The sequence below is a fragment of the Cebus imitator genome, unplaced genomic scaffold, assembly GCF_001604975.1.
Source record: "Cebus imitator isolate Cc_AM_T3 unplaced genomic scaffold, Cebus_imitator-1.0 Scaffold480, whole genome shotgun sequence".
Lineage (NCBI taxonomy): Eukaryota > Metazoa > Chordata > Mammalia > Primates > Cebidae > Cebus > Cebus imitator.
Window position 1 is genome coordinate 1,529,632 of NW_016107795.1, and position 21,563 is coordinate 1,551,194.

Genomic DNA, 21,563 nt, shown 5'->3' on the forward strand with positions numbered 1-21,563 from the left:
TATATCAATTTTTCTTTTTTAAAAAATAGACATAAAATTTCACACTGGTAAAACATAAACACTAACTAAAATTCATATAAATCGCCCAGAGTTGATGATATTAATATGGTTCCTTGGTTGTCAAGAAAATGAAATGATTTCTTAAGTCTGAGTAAAGAATAAAGACTGAGTAAAGAATAAAAAGATGACTTTTCAAACATACCCAGATATTTGTAAACAGTACTACATTCATATCTTTTATTTTAAGAAGTGATCTTAAAATATATAAATTTGCTTTTCCACCTATGTTTAATATGCCCAAATTTAGGGAGAGCTAAAAGACATTCTACAAATAAATATAGCTATGAAATAAAATTATAGCACTTTACTAAAAAGGGATGTAATGTTATTTAACGAAGTATTTTATATATGACTTACCACTATTCTAGACATAAATTTTTTTTTTCTTAATTCTTTCCTGTGTTAACTAGGGTTATTTTCTAGTTAAGATAATCCTGCTGGAGAACAGATGCTATCCAATATTTATTACAACACATGAGTTGTGTTGTTCACAATACTGAATTTCTTAAGATGGGATATCTTATTTAAAAAGGAGGGGGGAAAGCCCTATATTTTCTTTACTTCAGAACTGTGGTGCCAAGGGATAGAGATTAAAATGTTCCATATTTAGTTTCTGAGATTGGGCTTGTTTAGTACAATACCATGGTTTTAGAAGTCTGTACTAGGAACATTTTCCAAATACATTTTTTATATTTCAGATGTAATGCAGTGCACTTTTATTTGAACAATAAAAAAAAAAAACGTAATTTTTTGAGACCATGAAGGTCTTTTTTTTAATTTTGAAAATATGTGGTATGTGTATATGCAGACTAAATCAATCTTTTAAGCAGTGATTTAATTCTTGGACATTACACTTGAGTTAGTTCACGCCTTAAATCCCCAAATAGTTAATATCTCAATTACTCTATAATAACTTTATACCATCCATTCCCAACAAAATCCCACATTTCATGCCTTTTCAACATACATTTTGACATACTCAACATATTTACAAACACTGACTTAAGTGTTTATAGGAAAGAAATTTCCCCTCCTATTTCCCATTACTGAAAAGTTGTTTTTATTAATACATGAAAATTAATTTTTTTTAAATGACTATACTGATAATCATTTTTCTTCTTTGGAAAAGGTAAATAGCATATTAACTAATCCTGTCTTGTTCTTCACAAAAATAATAGTCCATCTGTGTTTTGACTCAAATAACCTAAATATACATTTTGTAAAAATGTTGTACCCTATATTATTTTTAAAACAGTACAGAGTGTTGGACTAAACAGGAAAACCCAAAGTTATAAAATGTCTTCAGATCTAAATCCCAGGTTGATGTTTTTCATAACATTCTTATTCCCACAGATCTGGCATTACAGAACATTTAAAGTGTACCAAAACATTGTTTTAAATAACAGATTTTAAAAGTAAGATTATTTCAGAATGATTAAAATAGCAAAGAAAAACCAAGTCACTGCTTTTAAAACCACTATAAGCAGAGATTCAGTATTCCATTCTCTAATATAGTCTTACTTTAGGTAAATGAATCTATGCAGATATCTTACACTTCCAATGTTTGCTGTCCCTGATACTAAATTCTAAATGTTCCTTCATATCTTTGGAAATACATATCCTATTGATAAATGGTTGCTTAAGTCATAGCATTTGATTAACTCAGGTGACTGGAATTTAAGATGGGAGCATCATCAGTGCTTTAATAAGTCTTAATGTGTTGTACACCTTGATTGCAAAAATACGATCACTTGAATTTTGGATAAGTGTAAAGGAATATGTGCCACTGTGGCTTTAACAGAATACCTTTATAATGTAACATAATACAGACCTAATATCTATGGTGTAGGAAGTTCCAGATTATACTTTTAAATGAATTCACACTTTTGAAAAACAAAAGCCAACTTTGCATGTTCAATGCTTGAAAAACAATGATAAGAAAGATGGCAAGCGGATGTCTTTCAATAAAGAGAAAAAAGCCAATTCTAGATTAGGTAGCTTTGGTTTTGAGAAGTAATGCCGTAAATAAGAAAGAAAAACTGAAATCTTAACTGATTCTAAGAAATCACTAACAATTGCTCATGAAAACATTTCGTAAAGGTGTATGTATGTATATATATATATTTATATACACACACACACATATACACATACACGCCCTAGTAGGCTACAGTCATTTAGGTTTTTGACAAACATTTCAGAAGGCTTATTTGGGAAACGAGAAGCCTAAATGGTTACATGATAATGATAGCCTATATTCAAATTTTGAGCACTTAATTCAGGCTACTACAACAAAAATACTACACACTGAGGAGCCTAAACAACAGAAATTTATCTCACAGTTCTGAAAGCTACAATGTCTAATGTCAATATGCCAGCCTTTATGGTTTCTGTTGGCGGCCTTCTGTCTCATTTGCAGATGGCTTTCTCCTTTCTTAATGTAGGGCAAAAAAAGGTCATCTTGCTTTTGTCTTTTCCTTTTTTTTTTGTTTGAGACAAGATTTCGCTCTGTCACCCAGGCTGGAATGCAGTGGTGTGGCGTGATAACAGCTCACTGCAACCTCAAGCTCAGGTTCATGTGATCCTCCCCTCCTAGCCTCCCAAAGCACAGGAATTTACAGGCATAAACCACCATGCCCAGCCTTGTTTCTTAAGCAGGCACAAATCCAATTTGAGAGCTCTACCCATAAGACCAATAACTTCCCGAAGGCCCTACCTCCAAATACTGTCACATTGGGGTCTCAACAAAGAATCTGGGGAAGACAAAAACTCCATTCCTGTGTTCATGTCCAATGTAGCAAGCTCCTGCCCAATGTAGCAAGCTCCATTCCTGTGTTTGTACCATGATGGTTAAGAATTACAGAGACTGCAGAAGGAAAATGTAATATATAGTCTCTTCTTAAGGAATTTAAAGTTGAGAAATTAACTGACATAACACTAATATCAAAGACTGGAATAAGCTAATTATAAATGTTGAACTTTTAAAAATGTTTAAATACATTGCACAAGTTCATTTGCAAAGAGAATTGACAAATAATTTCAGTTGATTCACTCAGTTGTATGGTCATTTTGTACTGTACTCTGAAACTCAAAAGATACAATCACAATGTTGTGTAAACAGTACCTATACATTAGTAGTAACACTTTCTTTTGCATTGGGCTTCAAAATTGACAAATACTTCCCCCAACATCCTCTACCAAGTAGATAGCAAGTTCTAATCATCTTCATTATGTGGATTAAGAAATGTGTTTATACATGTATAGATGAAATTAGCAGAAGTTAAATATTTATAAATTTTATTTAGATCATAATATTCAAACTTAAGGAAATAGTTTTTTAAATGACAATATAACAACACAAAATATAGCAAAAATGTGTTCCTATGTTTAGCAGAAGTTAAATATTCATAAATTTTATTTAGATCACAATATTCAAACTTAAGGAAATACTTTTTAAAAATGAGAATGTAACATGAACACAATTATGTAGCAAAAAATGTGTTCCTACACTAAAGTCCCATTTCTGACCCCTGATATAACTCCACAAAATTAAATCTCAGGGATTGCAGAACAGCTTACTGTTTTGTTTTGTTTTGTTTTCTTAAGAGATGACAGTCTTGCTTGCTCTGTCACCCAGGCTGGAGTGCACTAGCTCGATCATGGCTCACTGCAGCCTTGGACTCACGGGGCTCAAGCAATCCTCCCACCTCAACCTCCTGGTAGCTGGCACCACAAGTCCAAGCCACCATATCTGGCTAATTTTTGTATTTGTTGTAGAGATGAGGTCGGGCCATGTTGCCAAGATCAGCCCTTAAGGTATCCTCCCACCTCAGCCTCCCAAAGTGCTAGGATTATAGGCGTGATCCACTGTGCCTAGCAAGAATATCTTGAAAATTCGGTTCAGATTATGAACAGTCTGAACAGTAGTCAGTAGCAAATAATGGCTTTTCTTTTAACTTAATAAATGGATAAAGAAATAGATTGGTAGGTTCTTCTTTTAGAAGAAGTTTATGTATAGGATGTGTGTGTGTGTGTTTAAACACGTTTAAAAATTCATGTAAAAGTTTATCAGTCAGTTTGGAAAGCAGATGACTTACAGAATCCTGAGAAAGTGATCATAGGGTACCCTTGGTTAGTGCACAGTGAAGGGCAAACGATAGCTGCCGTTTGACATTACCCAACATTTGCTGGAGGCTTCTTTGACTAAATAAATATATAAAATCAATGTTTACTCCTCACAACATATTTTGTTCTGTAGTCTGGGGTGACCCTTCTGTGAGGAACCTCCTCTGTGTCATTCCAGTTTGTTGTTTCCAGGAACACAAAAGTAAAAACTATATAGTTGCCGGGCACGGTGGCTCATGCCTGTAATCCCAGCACCTTGGGAGGCCGAGGCAGGCGGATCACGAGGTCAAAAGATCAAGAGCATCCTGGCCAATATGGTGAAACCTCGTCTCTAAAAAAAATAAAAATAAAAAATAGAAAAGAAAAAAAGATTTAAAAACTATATAGTCCATGTAGATTCAACGTATTCCTTTTGACTAGAAGACATCTAATGCTGAGTTAAGGCTCTTTAAAGCTTATATAGAATACAAGTAAAGTCTAGTAAGGAATTCACCGCACTGCCATCGATACTGCCAGTGATAGTTTCCCTTAAATCAAGACATGACACTTTATCTTACTATAAGATTTTTCTGCTATTTATAATGGAACACAAAACATTGAAGAAATTCAGTTTGCAGGTGGTGTTCAAAATACTAACTGGAACAGATGGCCATTTAATTAAGTATACAAGAGACTGAACTATGCGTCGTGCTTTAAGCATGCTTATTAACACTCAGGGTCAGCAAGAAACATGCGTCACTCTCCGGGCCGGCATTTTAGCAACATGTTACTCTTTGGTATTATAATCTATCGTATTCTCTAGCGGAAGCAATCGAGTGCACGTAAAGAGGTTGGGGATCAGCTTCTGGTCACAAAAAAACACCGAGCAAAGGTGATTACACTACAAATGACGATTAGCTTTAGCGAACTAGAATGGACAGTTATATGGTGAAGACGAACTTTAGACATGGCTCCACCCATGTCTCTGCAGTCTGGTCCGGCCTCGGAGTAATTCCACCCCAGCAGCGGGAAAGCTTCGCGTGTGCGCAGTAGGCCTGCCCAATGCCAAGTGGGAAAGGCGGAACTTACCTATCTCCTGCGTCATATCCACTGCGACGGAAGTCGTCACCGGCTTGAATGGGAAGGTCAGTCACAGCTGCAGGTGGGTGTGCATGCGCTTTATGCCCGCTGTTCCTGACGCATGCGCCTGTCAGCCTTGGCTGGCCGGTGCATGTCCGCTGAATTGTGAGGCCCGGGTTCTGGGCTCTGCCGTGGTGGAGAAATGCTGTGCCGGCTTGGCGGTCGGTGGCTGCGGCCACTCCCTGCCCTGCAGCTTCGGGCGGGGTACCCGCCGCTTGCACCGGTTCCTACGACCGGTGCCAAGCGCCCCACTCTCCCAGTGTGGGCAGTGGCACCAGTCTCTGCAGTAGATGGGAACGGCTGGTACGAGGCCCTGGCCGCTTCTTCGCCGGTGCGGGTTGCGGAGGAAGTACTGCTCGGCGTGCACGCCACCACGGGACTGCCCTGGTGGGGTGGCATTCTGGTCTCCACAGTGGCCTTGCGGGGCGCAGTCACGCTGCCCTTGGCTGCCTACCAGCACTACATCCTGGCCAAGGTGAGGGGCGCCGAGCCGTGCGCGTGCCCTGCGCGGCAACCCCTGCAGTGGAAGAAAGTCGACATTCACTCAGGGTTTTCGATCCCACGATATTGCCTGCTGCAGTGCTTAGTGTTTAATCATCGTGACTATTGTGACCATTTTAGCGTTTAAAAAAATTTAGCATTAGGTGTGTTAAATAAGATTTTGTACACATGAACCTGTCATTTCGTTTTCCTTGCTGAGTTTGTGCTCCGAGTACAAGTGGTTACTAAAGTTCTCTAAGAGAATGGAAACAAAGCAGTCAGTGGCAGAAGAAATTGTATTGGCGAAACCTATAAAATTCATGTTTTAAAAGTTTTAACAGCCAGTATGCCTGCATACTATTAGCACTTTGCGAATTTGATTCCTATCCAAGCTGTGTCTGGTTGGTCACAGTCACTTTAACCTTTTATTGCTGAATCCTTTTTTCTGAGTAATCAGGATAGGAATACCTTCCTTGCCTACTTTGCAACGTTATGAGAGCAAGTCAGATGATATAGGTTAAAGTGTTTGATTATTCAAATGGGGTAGTTAAAAAATAGTGGCTTTCATGTTTTTAGGTTGTGAGCATTGGGGAAAAAAATCGGAAACAGAACAGGAACGGAATCAGCAGCAACATTAAGTCAGTGAGCTACTTTACAGGAAAAATTAACACAGGGCAGGAATAAATGCAATTTTTATTTTTGATTTGTGTCTATCACAGTGCATTAAAGGTTCTTAACAGACTGCAGTTTTCTCTGCTTACGTTACTAGGAAATCTAGAGATGGAACAGTAAAGCCCAGGGTGCAGTCCTCATGTAATACTTCTAACCCTGTGAAGTAGATGCTGTTATATATTTTATATGTGAGGGAACATGATTTTAGAGCTTACTTGCCTATGAGCACATGGATAAGTATACATTTTGAATTTTTGAATGAGGACATTTTAAGCAAATTGACATCATGTATTTAGACTTAGGTTTCTTGACATGATCAGTAAACTACATTTTTAAATGACTCAAGGGAATAGTGTGAAAAATTATCAGTGATTATTAATAAAGGTCCTTTATGTGCTCATAACAAAATCTATTTTTTAGCTAGGTGGAAAATTTGCAGCCAGAAATAAAAGCTATTGCCAAGCATCTTAACCAAGAAGTTGCAGTTCGTGCAAGTCAGTTGGGGTGGTCCAAAAGAGTTGCCAGGTAAGCTAATTATATGCATATAAGACCATACACACATGTACATAATGGTAATGTTAATTATAAGTTTGAGTATTCCATAGTTTTGGCAGTAAAGTGTTTCTTTTACATATATATATATATATAATTATTTTTTTTCTTGAGATGGAGTTTTGCTCTTGTTGCCCAGGCTGGAATGCAATGGTGCAATCTCTGCTCACTGCAACCTCCACCTCCTGGGTTCAAGCGATTCTCCTGCCTCAGCGCCCCCCCCGCCCCCGATTTGCTGGGATTATAGGGATGCACCACCATGCCCAGCTAACTTTGTATTTTTAGTGGAGACGGGGTTTCTCCATGTTGGTCAGGCTGGTCTCAAACTCCTAACCTCAAGTGATCTGCTGGTCTTGGTCTCCCAAAGTGTTGGCATTACAGGAGTGTGCACTGTGCCCGGCCTACTCTTTTATACCTTAATACGTTATTATGTGGCATGATAGTTTCATATGCTGGACTGAAGGCAAAGAAATATATAAAGAGACAGATAAGAAGAGCATGTTCCTATTTTTTAGGGATTCCAGCCTATTGAAAAAGACCTGTAATCAAATAATAATGTCAGTGAACTTAACTACTATATAAAGATTATGTGCAAGGCGGTGGATCATCAAGGAGAGTCAGGCAGGAAAGTCAAGATTATGTACAAGGAGCTAGATCATCAAGGAAGCACTGGCAGCATGAAGATACTTTGCCATTCTGTTGTGATGTTGGTCAACAAATGACACATTATTTACAATCTTGACCTTTTAGAAAAGATACAGCAGGTAATAGCTTGCAGGAAAGAGGAGGTAGAAAACATAAGTGCCACAGTAGAAACACTTTGATTGCCAAGGTGTTGTCCATCTATTGTGGTTATTCTGTGCAGTTGTCTGCCTGGGCTCTTGGAAAGCCCCAATCTAAGGGTGCTTGGTTGTGCCCAAGTATGTCTTCATTCATTCACTGGGAACTTACAAGCTCTCCTGCTTCAATCAACCTAAGCTTCTCCTTAATCAGTTTCCCAAATTCTAATCCTTACTAGACTGTGACAAATATTCTCCTTTTTACAGCAGTGAAAAAAGGGCTTTGTAGTATCAATCTGTTTTATGTATGTATTGTTATCCATGTATTTTTATCTGTATAGGTATAAATTTCCCAACTATCTTTAATATGAGATTGTGTCCTATCTTTATTTAGTGTTAAAAAGACCTGACATTTAAAAAACTCCTGGTGATCTTTATCTTCATTTGGTAAAAATTGAAAGTTGACAGACCTATAGTTTTGAAATTTTACTGATCAAAGAAGTCGAAAGCTTCAGCCATAGTCCAAAAGAACCAAATTAATAGCTGCTTGCCTGGGTTACCAGCGCAGCCTAGGTAAGAGTGTGGCAACTTTTAAGCAGCACTGTCAGGATGGTTGGCCAGATATATCCTTACAGATGTCTCTTTCTGGGAAGAAACATGTCAGATGGACAGTATGTCAGATGGACAGCCAGGAAAGTGGGCTTTTCACACAAATGATATAATACAATACTTCTAAAGGCATGCTGATGTGGAAGTCTGATTTGTTGGATGAACTAAAGTCATCCAGGGACCAGAATATGCAAGTGTCTAGAGGAGTAAAACAAGAAATAAAATTGGAAGAATAGGCAGATGTGAAATTATGAAGGACCTAGAATGTTTTTGTGTACTCTTTTATACACTATAATATGACTAAATTCAGAAAATCTATTGAATGCTTGATTTGTACAAATTGTATGATACAGGAGATTTAAAGATGAGTAAAATAGAACACTTCCTCCTCAAGAATACTTCAGTTTTTGTTTTTTTTGTTTGTTTGTTTTTGTTTTGCTTTTTGAGACGGTGTCTTGTGTTGCCCAGGCTGGAGTGCAGTGGCACAATTTCGGCTCACTGCAACCTCCTCCTCCTGGATTCAAGTGGTTTTTCTGCCTCAGCCTCCAGAGTAGTTGGGACTACAGGTGCATAGCACCACACCGGGCTAATTTTTGTATTTTTAGTAGAGATGGGGTTTCACCATATTGGTCAGGCTGATCAAACTCCTGACCTCATGGTCCGCTCACCTCGGGCCCCCAAAGTGCTGGGATTACAGATGTGAGCCACCATGCCTGGCCATTTTTATTTGTTTTTTAACTCCTATTCTCTTGGACCTGAAGGAAGACTGTAGTCTAGAAAGTAAGATTTCAGGAAAGAAACAGTAGTAACTAATATGATTAACAGAGAAACAGATTAAAAATGTCTTTGTGAGATAGTTGATTGAACAATGGAGACTATTTTGACAGGCCAAGAGCATACACAGTATAAAACCACATAGCTCCAAAAGGTATATTCGGGGATGAAGTCATTAAGTTTGGCTGGAGTGGAGAGATTTGATTAAAATTTGCTTTTAGCTTCCATATTTCCAATATTAATTGTAGTTATACTATGTCAGTAGTGAAATTCACTGTTAAAGCCTAATCAGCAAAGACCTTTACCAGAGACAAAGCCTGTAGTCTGACAATTTCAGATTGTTATATAACTTGTGTACAATACTGTAGGAATTTTGATAAAAGGACTTATTTGCCTCTTGTTTAGGCAACCCCTTAACATGACTTTGACAGCTGAAACCCTTATACAAATCCTTTAGCTAATAACTACAGCAGGAGCTATTTGTCCTATGGGAATAAAGCACAATTCTTAGTCAAATGACATTTTCTCTTTTCCCTTTTTTTCCCACTCATCTCAATCTAGGCTCACGTATCTAAAGAACATGAAGAGGCTAGTTTCAGAGATATATGTGCGAGATAACTGCCACCCTTTCAAAGCCACTGTGTTGGTTTGGATTCAGATTCCAGTATGGGTCTTCATGTCTGTTGCTCTCCGGAATTTTAGCACAGGGGCAACGCATTCAGAAGGTAATTATTTTAGAAGTCTTCTCCCAAATAAGTCCTCTAACATTGTCTTTGTACTAAAAAACAAAAACAAAAAAACACATACTTTTCATAATTAGGATACATTTACTGTCTTCCTTAAAGGGTGTAGAATTTAAAGTCTTAAGTGTAAACAGATTGATTGTGTTGAGAACAACATTTTGTATTGAGAAAAAATATATGTATTGTAAGTGAAAAACCAAAATTAAATTAGTACAGATCTTTCCTGTGAGGGATACCTTATTGGAATCGTTAGACTTCTTATTTATGTCTTATATATTTTTCTCTGCTGTTTTTAGGACTTCTATTGTTTTATTTGTAAAACTATTTCAGCAGGTTTTTCTGTTCCGGAACAGTTAGCTACTGGCGGGACTCTGTGGTTTCCTGACCTCACTGCACCGGACTCCACTTGGATTCTGCCTATCTCTGTTGGTGTCATCAATTTATTAATAGTGGAGGTCAGTGGTTTTAAATGAAATTTGTTTGCCATTTATTGGGATTTTCGTTGCTGCTGTTCTGACATTAAATATATTTTTGTTTGAGTTGGTGAAGATAGCTCTGACTTAGAAGCGAGATCCCTTGGTTCCTGGTTCTAGGCCAGACGTTGGCTTAGGCCTGTCCCTTAACCTCTCTGGGCCTCAGAACTCTCGAAATTAAAAGCACTGAATTAGTACATTTCCAAGTCTCTTTCAGCTTCAAAATTATATGATTCTGATGCATAGAATTTTGTGATTTGCTTTTGGTAAAAACAGTAATGAAGATGCCCAATCTGGTTATTTTCTTAGAGTGGTGTTCCGTGTGGGTGTTTAATATGTGAATTTGTAGGCGGGGAATATAATCAGGCGCTGACTGCCATTTTCTTGCTTTATGACCTTAGAAAAGTCATTGAATGCCTTTATAAGATGAAATGGGAAAAACATACACAGAAAATGTGACCTTTCAGTCATGTCTTTTTTTTTGAGACAGAGTTTTGCTCTTGTTGCCCAGGCTGAAGTACAATGAGGTGGTCTTGGCTCACTGCAACCTCTGCCTCCTGAGTAGCTGGGATCACAGGCACATGCCACCACACTCGGCTAATTTTTGTATTTTTAGTAGAGTCAGGGTTTCACCATGTTGGCCAGGCTGGTCTTGAAGTCCTGACCTCAGGTGATCCACCCACCTTAGCCTCCCAAAGCGCTGGGATTTCAGGCGTGAGCACTGCGCTCAGCCCTCTCAGTCATGTATTAACTCTTATCGCAGGCTGCTTTACTCAGCAGTTTTAGGAAACTGTGCATATAATTTCATAAATTGTTCTCAGACTCTGAGTAGAACAGACTGAACTGGAAGAAATCTTAAAAATGATTTACCTCAGTATAGATCTCCTAGACCTCATGACCACTGACCTCTGTTTGTGAAATCTAATATAACCCTTATTTTTTCAGATAAGAACAATGAAGATGTTAGAGTATAAGGTCTTGAGTGAAAGTTTCTTGAGGAAAGACTCCACCTGTAGTCCAAATATGTTTCCCTAAGTGCATGTAGCACAGTCACTGTGGTTGGTAGTCAGTAAATATTTGGTAGAAAGAAGGAAGTGATAAGCACAAGGTTATAGTGAATCAATGTCAATCCTCTAGTCTTTTCCTCTATGTTATCTAAGGACTAATAAACGTTTTTCATAGTGGGGCATGGTGGCATGTGCCTCTAGTGCCAGCTACTCGGAGGCTGAGTCAGGAGGATTGCTTGAGCCCAAGAGATGGAGGCTGCAGTGAGCTGTGATCCCATCACTATACTCCAGCCTTGGCAACAGAGAGACCTCATCTCTAAAAGAAAAATAGAAGCTTATTCTTACTTAACATCCACTATGTGCGCATTGTTTTGTTTTGTTTTGTTTTGCTTGAGACAGAGTCTCACTCTGTTGCCCAGGCTGGAGTGCAGTGGTATGATCTCTACTCACTGCAACCTTCGCCTCCCAGGTTCAAGCAATTCTCCTGCCTCAGCCTCCTGAGTAGCTGGGATGACAGGTGCCCACCACCACGCCCAGCTAATTTTTTGTATTTTTAGTAGAGACGAGGTTTCACCATGTTGGCCAGGCTGGTCTGGAACTCCTGACCTAAAGTGGTCTGCTGCCTCAGCCTCCCAAAATGCTGGGATTACAGGTGTGAGCCACTGTGCTTGGCCATAAGACATCGTTATAAGCAATTTACATGAATCAACTCATTTACTTCTTAGAATAACCCTGTAAACTAAATATTATCCTTTTTTAATATGGAGAAAGTGAGGCATAAAAATGTTAAACTACATAGTTTGGCTCTAGAATCATAATTATGCAGAAGTCTCTTTTTCCCCCCTTCTTTTCTTTTTTGTGGAGACGGTCTTACTCTGTCACTAGTACAGTGGTGTGATCTCAACTCACTGCAACCTGTGCCTCCTGGGCTCAAGCAATCCTCCCACCTCAGCCTCCTTCCCAAGTAGCTGGGACTACAGACACATGCCACCTTGCCCAGCTAATTTTTGTATTTTTTGTAGAGACAGTTTCATTGTGTTGCCTAGGCTGGTCTCAAACTCCTCAGATCAAACGATCAGCCTGCCTGGGCCTCCCACAGTGCTGGGATTACTGGTGCCCCCCATCCTTATGTGGAATTCTTAAGTAGAACTTGAAGAATCCTATGACAATAGCTATCATATAAATCATTGCACTTGTTTTTTGGTACAAAGTGTCAAAAATTCTTCAAGAATTGCACATAATTAGTAAGTGGTTTTTTTATTTTTTTAAGAGACAGGATCTTGTTCTATTGCCCAGGCTGGAGTTTAGTGGCCTGATCATAGCTCACTGTAGCCTCAAACTCCTGGGCTGGAGTGATCTTCCACCTAGGCCAGTTATTAAGAGTTTTAAAATGGATGATGAAGCTGAGTGCAGTGGTTGGTGCATGCCTATTATCTCAGCTACTTGGGAGGAGGAGGTGGGAGGATCACTTGAGCCCAGGAGTTTGAGACTATCCCAGGAGTTTGAGACCAGCCTCAAACTGGTCTGTTTGATAGCAAGACCCAGTGTCAAAAAATAAAAAATGATCAGCCATATAAATTAATCAGTGTTCATATATATATATGTTTTTTGCTTTTATTAAAGTGTAGTTGGAGGCCAGTCAAAAATCAGTTTATATGTTAAAGCTTGTTTGATTTAATATGCATTTTAATAATCATTATGCATGTATATGTTCTACCCCTTCAGATTTATGCTCTACAAAAAATTGGAATGTCTCGTTTTCAAACATATATTACATACTTCGTCCGTGCAGTGTCGGTGTTGATGATTCCAATTGCTGCAGCGATGCCCTCAGTGAGTAAGCACCAACATTGTGTGTAGCATGTGCTAAATCCTCTCTGACTTTAGCTTAGACTGGCTGGAACGCTGCCTGTTGTGTTGAACTTCCTCTGACTACCTGATCCCTTACTGAATCAGAGTTGCTGTAGTAACTAATCTGTCTCTATTTCTTGCCTTTAAAAAAAAAATCTTGCAAAAGGTTTTACACAATACCATGAATATAGTATTTGTTTCATTTGACTACTTGGTATTTTGAATTAGTTCTACCTATGTAGACTGGACCAAGGAATTTGGCACTTATAAAAGAAACAAAACAAAGTGCTAGGACCATTAGGGTTCATTTCTGGTATTATTTAATCTCATAACAACTCTATGAAATAGGTAAACTTGTCCCTGTATATACTGATTTAAACTTTATAGAAATAGAAAAAGAAATGGTTATGTTTGCAGTTAGTTCAATCTTCTGCATGTTTCACACAGATACTTTAGAAGTTGCTATGGAGGCAAAAGCTGTGTTAGATTTATCTCCATGTTTACTCAGAGCCAACACATAAAGTAGAATTCAGTTGTTGTTCATAGTTAGGGTGTATCATATATAAAACGACTTCGCAGTATTTTTTTTTTTTTTTTTTGAGATGGAGTCTGGCTCATCACTCCTTACCCAAGCTGGAGTGCGGTGGCGCAATCTTAGCTCACTGCAACCTCCACCTCCTGGGTTCAAGTGATTCTCCTGCCTCATCCTCCCTAGTACCTGGGATTATATGCACACACCACAATGCCTAGCTAGTTTTTGTATTTTTAGTAAAGACAGGATTTCGCCGTGTTGGCCAGGCTGCTCTCGAACTCCTAATCTCAGGTGATCCACCTGTCTTGGTCTTCCAAAGTGCTGGGATTACAGGTGTGAGCCACCATGCCTGGCCCACTGTATTCTTTATAGAAATCTAAAGCAATATGTTTTTGGTATCAAAATGTATTTTTTAGGTTGTTACTGGACATAATACTGTCATTAATCCTGTGCAGAATAAGTTTGCACGTCCCTAAAATAGATACCATAATGCCTATGAGAATTAATGAAATAAGTGCCTATTGTAGAACTTTTTACATAATAGTAGTAATGTTGTAAAATACCCTGTAAAAGTAGAACAGCACAGATTCACAGCATTTCCACAGAGAAATCATACCAGTTATAACTGAAGAACTCCCCCAGATTGAATAAAATACGAGCAGTGAAGTTTTAGTGAGGATTGAGTTCAAAATGAGTAACAAGAGATCTAAAACACAATGTCTTAACAAGGCAAAATTTGTCCTCTCAATTATAGGAAATCTGGTTAGGCAGCTGAGGGATGATGGGGCAAGTCCATGAAGATGAGAGACCCAGACTGCTGCTCTCTTTCTGATTTGTTATCCACAGCCTGTGCTTTCAAGCTACACTATGGTCATGGCTGCTAGACCTTGTTAACATGTAGGAATAGTAAAGGGTGCCTCAAGTGCAGTCAGCCTCTTTTAAGGAGCCTTGCCAGAAGTTCCACCAAACAGTTGTGTTTACATCTTAATTTTATGGCTACCCCTCGCTGCAGAAGAGACAAGGAAATAGTCTTTCTAAAGGCTGACTTTGGAACAAATGACAAATACAGGTGCCGAATGTGGACCATATACTTGCATACCACGCTACATGAATTATCTCATTTATTCCTCATAGCAATCCTCTGAGGTAGATACAGTTACTGTCTCTACTTTGTAGTTGAGGAAACTGGAACAGAAGGAAAATAACTTACTCAAAATCAAATAGATGGCAAATAGGACTAAAACTCAGGCAGTTTGACTCCAGAACCCAGACTTAACAACTACATGATTTTGTTTCTGAGGCCTGATTACCTTCTGATGCCAAAGAAAAGTCTAGAACGGGGTAAGTATAGAAGTATTTCGAGAGGTTGTAGAACTTAGTTATTGACCTAAATAAATAGTCACCCAGTGCCACAGGCCAGTACCAGTCCACAGCCTGTTAGGAACCAGGCTGCACAGCAGGAGGTGAGTGGTGGGCAAGTGAGCCTTACCACCTGAGCTCTGCCTCCTGTCAGATGAGCAGCATTTGATTCTCATAGGAGCACAAACTATTGTGAATTGCACGTTTGAGGGATCTAGGTTGCGCACTCCTTGTGCGAGTCTCATTCCTCATGATATGAGGAATGGAACAGTTTCATCCCAAAACCTTCCTACCATCTGTAGAAAAATTGGTCCCTAGTGCCAAAAAGGTTGGGGACTACTGGTCAAAATAGTAATACAAAAGAAAATTGGAGATAATGCTGAGGCTGTTTGTCTCAGAAAAAGGCAAAGAAATACATTCCTGACTACACCGAGAAACTGGATGTTGGGAAAAATTTGGATGATAGATGACTATATGGGGAAAATGAGATCTAGGGAGGCTAAGTTTGCCATCATAAATGCCACACCTCCAGTATTCTACCTTCAGTATGTAAGTAGCTAGACAGGACTCTTGGTGAGAAAAAAGTATGCTCCATTGCCAAAGAAGGGAGATGAGATCTCTCTTGAGCCTCTGCCTAGGAGCTTCTCTCTTTTTACTTTCTATCCTAAATACTTCTCTTTTTCCTTTATTTTTGCTTTTTGGTCTGTCTCTAACCTTTTTTACCTGTCTATTAAATCCATCGCAGCAATCTGATAGCTGGTGCAAGTCTTGCTCAGTCTTGGCATATTTCTATTTGCACAGATTGTCATTTTCTTTTTTATTGCCTGTGTCTGGACTGTGATGTCCTTGCAGAATTACAGATGGTAACATTTATGTCTTCTCTTTATAGTCACTTGTTCTCTACTGGTTATGCTCCAGTTTCATGGGCCTTTCACAGAACTTGCTGCTGCGTTCTCCTGGATTTCGCCAACTTTGCCGAATACCATCAACCAAGTCAGATTCAGAAACTCCTTATAAAGACCTATTTGCTGCCTTTTATAGCAAGTTCATTTCAAGAAAGTGACATGTTTTCCAATAATTTTGAAACAGTTGCAAGAGTCACTATCACCTTAATGTATTTAGACTTAGAAATTCAGGTATTATTTGATTTGCCTTTATTTAAAATTATGAACTTCATGAAATATCATAGGTTAAGTTGTAATCCAGGCCAGGTATGGTGGCTCATGCGTGTAATCCCAGCACTTTGGGAGGCCAAGCTAGGTGGATCACCTGAGGTCAGGAGTTTGAGAATAGCCTGGCCAGTGTGGTCAAATCCCGTCTCTACTAAAAAATACAAAAAAATTAGCTGGACGTGACGCTGGGCCCCTGTAATCCCAGCTACTCGGGAGGTGAGGCAAGGCAAGAGAATTGCTTGAACCTGGGAGACACAGGTTGCAGTGACCTGAGATCGCCCTTTTGCACTCTAGTCTGGGCAACAAGAGCGAAACTCTGTCTCAAAAAAACAAAACAAAAAAAAGCTGTAATCCAGATATATTTGACTGTAGTTAAAATCTTTTAAATGCTATAAATGCAGTACGTTTAATTGTGAAAGTATTAAACTAGAACCAAAGTGCCTGTCTCTGTTTATAAAGTTAACAGTTTGTTAGGGCTGCCAGAACTTTGGAGGATAGTGTTAGCTACTGAATGATGTCAAATTAAACTAAACAATACTGCATATTACTGTTTTGTGAAGTAAAAGGATCAGTGAGATGACTTTTTTTTTCTTTTTTGAGATGAAGTCTCACTCTGTCTCCCAGGCTGGAGTGCAGTGGCACAATCTCAGCTCACTGCAACCTCCACCTCCTGGATTCAAGCTATTCTCTCTCCTGCCTTAGCCTCTGAGTAGCTGGGATTGCAAGTGCACACCATCACCTCCAGCTAATTTTTCTATTTTTAGTAGAGATAGGGTTTTACCATATTGGGCAGGCTGGTCTGGAACTCCTGACCTCAAGTGATCTACCTGTGTTGGCCTCCCAAAGGGCTGGGATTACAAGTGTGAGCCACTGTGCCCAGCGTTTTTTTTTTTTTTTTAAATGAGACAGAATCTCTGTCACACAGCACCCAGGCTGGAATGCAGTGGCACGATCTCGGCTCACTGCAAACTCTGCCTCGTGTTCAAGCAGTTCTCCTACTTCACCGTCCTCAGTAGCTGGGGCTACAGGTGTGTACCACCATGCCCAGCTAAGTTTTGTATTTTTAATAGAGACAGGGTTTGACCATGTTGGCCAGGTTGGTCTCGAACTTCTGGCCTCAAGTGATCTGCCCATCTCGGCCTCCCAAAGTGCTGGAATTACAGGCGTGAGCCACTGTGTCCAGCTATTTCTTAATATTTTGGAGGTAGAGAGGATTTTAGACCTCTCTGAGCATCTAAGAAAAGGTTATATGTATGGTTTTCTCTTCAGAAGAATTTTAGGACTCACAACATGGGACTTCATTGATACTGGGAAGGTCTTCTGGCAACTCCTAGTTAAAAATTTTATTCTAATGGAGCATACATTGATGGCTGAGTTAATGTGTGGTTGAAAAAGAAAAGGGGGCAACTTGAAATATATGCGGTAGAGTAATCCATGCATACAAGTACCTAACATGGTAGATGATATTGCCTCCCACCCCTGCTTGGAAAGAATACAAAAAGTGTACATTCCTTTTTCTATAATTTAAGAAGTCTGGAATACAGAGTGTAGCATTGTGTACTGCTAGCACCCAAAGTAGAAAATCATAAGCATTCAGTTTGTTTAGCCAGAGAAGAAAATCAGAACAGCAATTGCCTATTGAGGTGATTTTAAACTTCTTTATTTATAAATATTAAGTACCCTAATAGGCTTAAACTATGATAGAGGTTTAATACAGGAAAAATTGACAGTTATTATAAATTATGGATCCAGTTATTTGCTTGTTGAATTTGTAAAGAGATAAAATTAGCTTTGGTTGAGATAGCAAGTATGGCAGGTATTTGAGAAGGCTATAAATCATAAATTTTCATTTAGTTAAAATATGGACCTGATTCTGGGAAACCCTATCATTCCATCTCAGTGTTTTACAGTAAAATAAAAACTAAAGTGAAATTCATTCATCATTTCTTTGATTGATGTCTCTTAAATTTTAGTTTACCTACTTAATGAAGTTATGACATTTTTTAATATAAAAAATGTACAGCGTACAGAGGTAAGAATTCTGGTTGTCATGTTACTACAGTTCCCTAAGAATTTATTTTAGACATAGAAGGTGGCAGTTAAGACTAGGTTCTCTTTTCATAAATTCCTAGTCCTGATTTCTGGCTGCCCTATTGAGGCAATTGTGCTTCCCAACCACATTGAAGGAATTGAAACATCCTCATTATTTGTGGATTTTGTATTTGTAAATTTGCCTGCTTGCTCAAATCTGTCCATAACCCCAGAACCAGTATTTTTACAAGTGCTTTTGAGGCCATTCATAGGCAAAAATTTGAGTTACCTCCCAGCAGAAGTCAAACAAATGGCACTCTGCCTTCTAATTTCAGCTCTCATACTGTAAACATGTATCCTTTATGAGTCTACTTGGTGCCATGTCTTCCTCATTTCTGTTCTTTTTGTTGGTGATTTCACTGTTTAAAATGCCATCGAAATGCCCTGCTGGAGCGCTGTCTAATGTTCCTAAGCTCAAGAAGACTGTGATGGGCCTTAAGGAGAAAATAAGTGTCTCAGATAAGTTTCATTCTTGCTTGAGTTATAATGCTGTTGGCAGAGAATTCAGTGCTACTGAATCAACAATATGTTGTATTGATCAGTTGACAACATCAAAGCTTGCAGAAACTTAACCATGTATGTTTTCTACGAGCAGTGGTTTGGTATTCACTAATTCAGTGATTGTGGACTTTATGGAACATAAGTACCACAAATAACGCAAATTGACTCTATTTGCAACACGTACAATCAAGGATGCAGAGGCAGAAATGTGTGCGCAGCTTGGGTCATAGTAAAAAGAGAAAAGAATTTGAGGAAAATTTTGGCAGTTACAAATTATCTCTGAAATAACTTTGCCTTTGCTGTGTGTTACTGTGTACTGACTCAGATATTTTTCTCATAATAGCATGAGGGAAATCAGTGTCCTTTTCCCACTGTGTTTGTCACTTTTGCTAATATGCAAAAAATAAGGTTCTATCATACTGTGAAATACATGTTTGGTCTGTATCCCCAATCCCTGACATCCAGCAGAATCTGCCTGCCAAGTTGTAAGTGTCTTTTGTATGTTCATGTGATGACTGGTGGCTGGGGTCCCCAGCCTGACCAACATGAAGAAACCCCATTTTTACTAAAAATGCAAAATTAGCTGGGTGTGATGGCGCATGCCTGTAATCTCAGTCCGGAGGCTGAAGAAGGAGAATCGCTTGAACTCAGGAGGCAGAGGTTGCGGTGAGCCAAGATCATGCCATTGCACTCCAGACTGGGCAACAAGAGCAAAACTCCATCTCAAAAAAAAAAAAAAAAAAAAGTCTCAGGGTAGGGGCAGTTCTAGATCAGCCTGGGCAACATAGTGAGATCTTATCTGTGCAAAAAAAAAAAAAAGTAGGAAAAAACACCTTTGGTATTTCCTATCTCCAGATACTCCCTTTTCAAATAAATGAATCTTCTTTCATGTGCCTATTTTACCTTGTTTACTGTGAGTCCCTTGATTTCAAAATGTATGTTTGTATCTTTTTGCAAATGCATATTGTGTTTAGATTCCTGTTGCTCTCCCACTGTCAAACTTGCAAACTTGAAATTTCTTTTCAAATATATACAGGAAGTTTGAGAATACAGGGCCCTTCCTCCAAGATCCAAAAATAATTTCTGATAAGTGGGAGGGGTGGGGATAGCTGGGATCTTGAGATAAACCCATGTGTAAAGAAATTATGGTATATTATGAACTGAAATGAAGCAGTTACCTGAGATTACCTGACTTCAGGATGGTACTCTGATTTTTTTTTTTTTTTTTTAGACAGAGTTTCGCTCTTGTTACCCAGGCTGGAGTGCAATGGCGCGATCTTGGCTCACCGCAACCTCCGCCTCCTGGGTTCAGGCAATTCTCCTGCCTCAGCCTCCTGAGTAGCTGGGATTACAGGCATGCATCACCATGCCCAGCTAATTTTTTTTTGTATTTTTGGTAGAGACGGGGTTTCACCATGTTGACCAGGATGGTCTCGATCTCTTGACCTGGTGATCCACCCGCCTCGGCCTCCCAAAGTGCTGGGATTACAGGCTTGAGCCACCGCGCCCAGCCAAAAATCAAAATTCTTAATTGCCACCCTCACAGATAATCCAGGAGAAGTTGCAAAGCCTCATTAAGAACCTTGAGGGGAAATCCAAACTTGGGGAGACTTTTCAGGTACCTTTAACAGCACTTGAGAGCTAAAGGCCAAACCTTCATGTGAGAACCACACATTCATCCGTCCAAACCCAAAGAATGGAATTGGAGACACGAAGAACAGCGGAAGCCCTGTGGTTTGTTATATCCGAAGGCTGGCTGACAGTACTTAGATATTATGCCTTGAAAATGGACCATTTAAAATGTTTTCTCACACTTCACATCTCAGAGGAGGTACAGAGGTCCTCCTAGACCACACTGGGAAAATTGTAGTTTGTGTGAAAAAAAATCTTGGTAACTTCTGTGTTTTGCTCCTATTTTTTTTTTTAATTGGATGCGTGATCTGTACCTATTCTTAAATCACCCTTATACCTTCGTATTTTATTCTTTTAAGAATCCCAGGAATCACCTTTTCTTTTTTTTAGGAGTCACTTTTAATTGCCTTTATGTCAGATTTAAGTCCCAGAAGCAGTAGAAATGCAGACCGTAGAAAAAAAGAATGTAGTTTGTTTTTTCCTCTGGATGTTAATTACGGCTACTACAGAATGCAAACTTTGGAATTTCAGGCATAACATTTGAAACCATGAGAGAATTTAGATTTCTGTATTAAAGCTAAATAAAACTTCATGTAAATATGATGTGAAACAGTGAGTTACCATCATAAACACTTGTGCTTTATGAGCTGGTTCAAGAATAACCCAGATAACCTGGCAATTATGTGACTCTATAGCTTTTCCATTTAAACCTTCTTAGTGTTGCCTTAACTTGTAATAATGAGTATTTTCTAGTTATCACTTTATTTTTTTAATATACTATGATTGTATTTTATGAAATCATCTGACTTTGATAAGTTGGAATTTCCTAAAGCCACAGCAGGTTCTGTACTATGTATACAACTAAAATAAGAATATAAATTGATATAAACATAAAACTATAACTACGTATTATATATGTAAGAATTTGATCCATGTGCAGTTTGAGCAAAGCCCTAAAGACCCTGAATTTACATGTATTATTCTGCTAATGATATGGAATATGAAGATTCCAGAAATCTCCTTGATAACTCT

General features: G+C 38.8%; 1 protein-coding gene across 3 annotated transcripts; it reads left to right on the top strand.

Moving 5' to 3' along the window:
• The first annotated feature begins 5,280 nt into the window (after positions 1 to 5,280).
• Positions 5,281 to 18,243, top strand: LOC108292208 (cytochrome c oxidase assembly protein COX18, mitochondrial). Of its 3 annotated transcripts, none has more exons than XM_017512953.2 (6): positions 5,281 to 5,779; positions 6,881 to 6,981; positions 9,732 to 9,895; positions 10,247 to 10,368; positions 13,119 to 13,226; positions 16,025 to 18,243. In XM_017512953.2, exons 1-6 carry the CDS (start codon positions 5,447 to 5,449, stop codon positions 16,196 to 16,198), a joined length of 1,002 nt encoding a protein of 333 aa, XP_017368442.1. In that variant the 5' UTR covers positions 5,281 to 5,446; the 3' UTR covers positions 16,199 to 18,243. The 3 variants fall into 3 exon arrangements, with proteins under 3 accessions (XP_017368442.1, XP_017368441.1, XP_017368444.1); XM_017512952.2 differs by having other exon boundaries at positions 5,282 to 5,779; positions 10,244 to 10,368; positions 16,025 to 16,425; XM_017512955.2 differs by having other exon boundaries at positions 5,283 to 5,779; positions 6,877 to 6,981; positions 16,025 to 16,423.
• Positions 18,244 to 21,563: the final 3,320 nt, after the last annotated feature.

Coding starts and splice junctions, on each gene's coding strand:
- LOC108292208 (XM_017512952.2), top strand. CDS start 5,447: ATGCTGTGCCGGCTTGGCGGTCGGTGGCTGCGGCCACTCCCTGCCCTG. Junction 6,982..9,731: donor TGGTCCAAAAGAGTTGCCAG/GTAAGCTAATTA, acceptor ATCTCAATCTAG/GCTCACGTATCTAAAGAACA. Junction 9,896..10,243: donor AGGGGCAACGCATTCAGAAG/GTAATTATTTTA, acceptor AAACTATTTCAG/CAGGTTTTTCTGTTCCGGAA.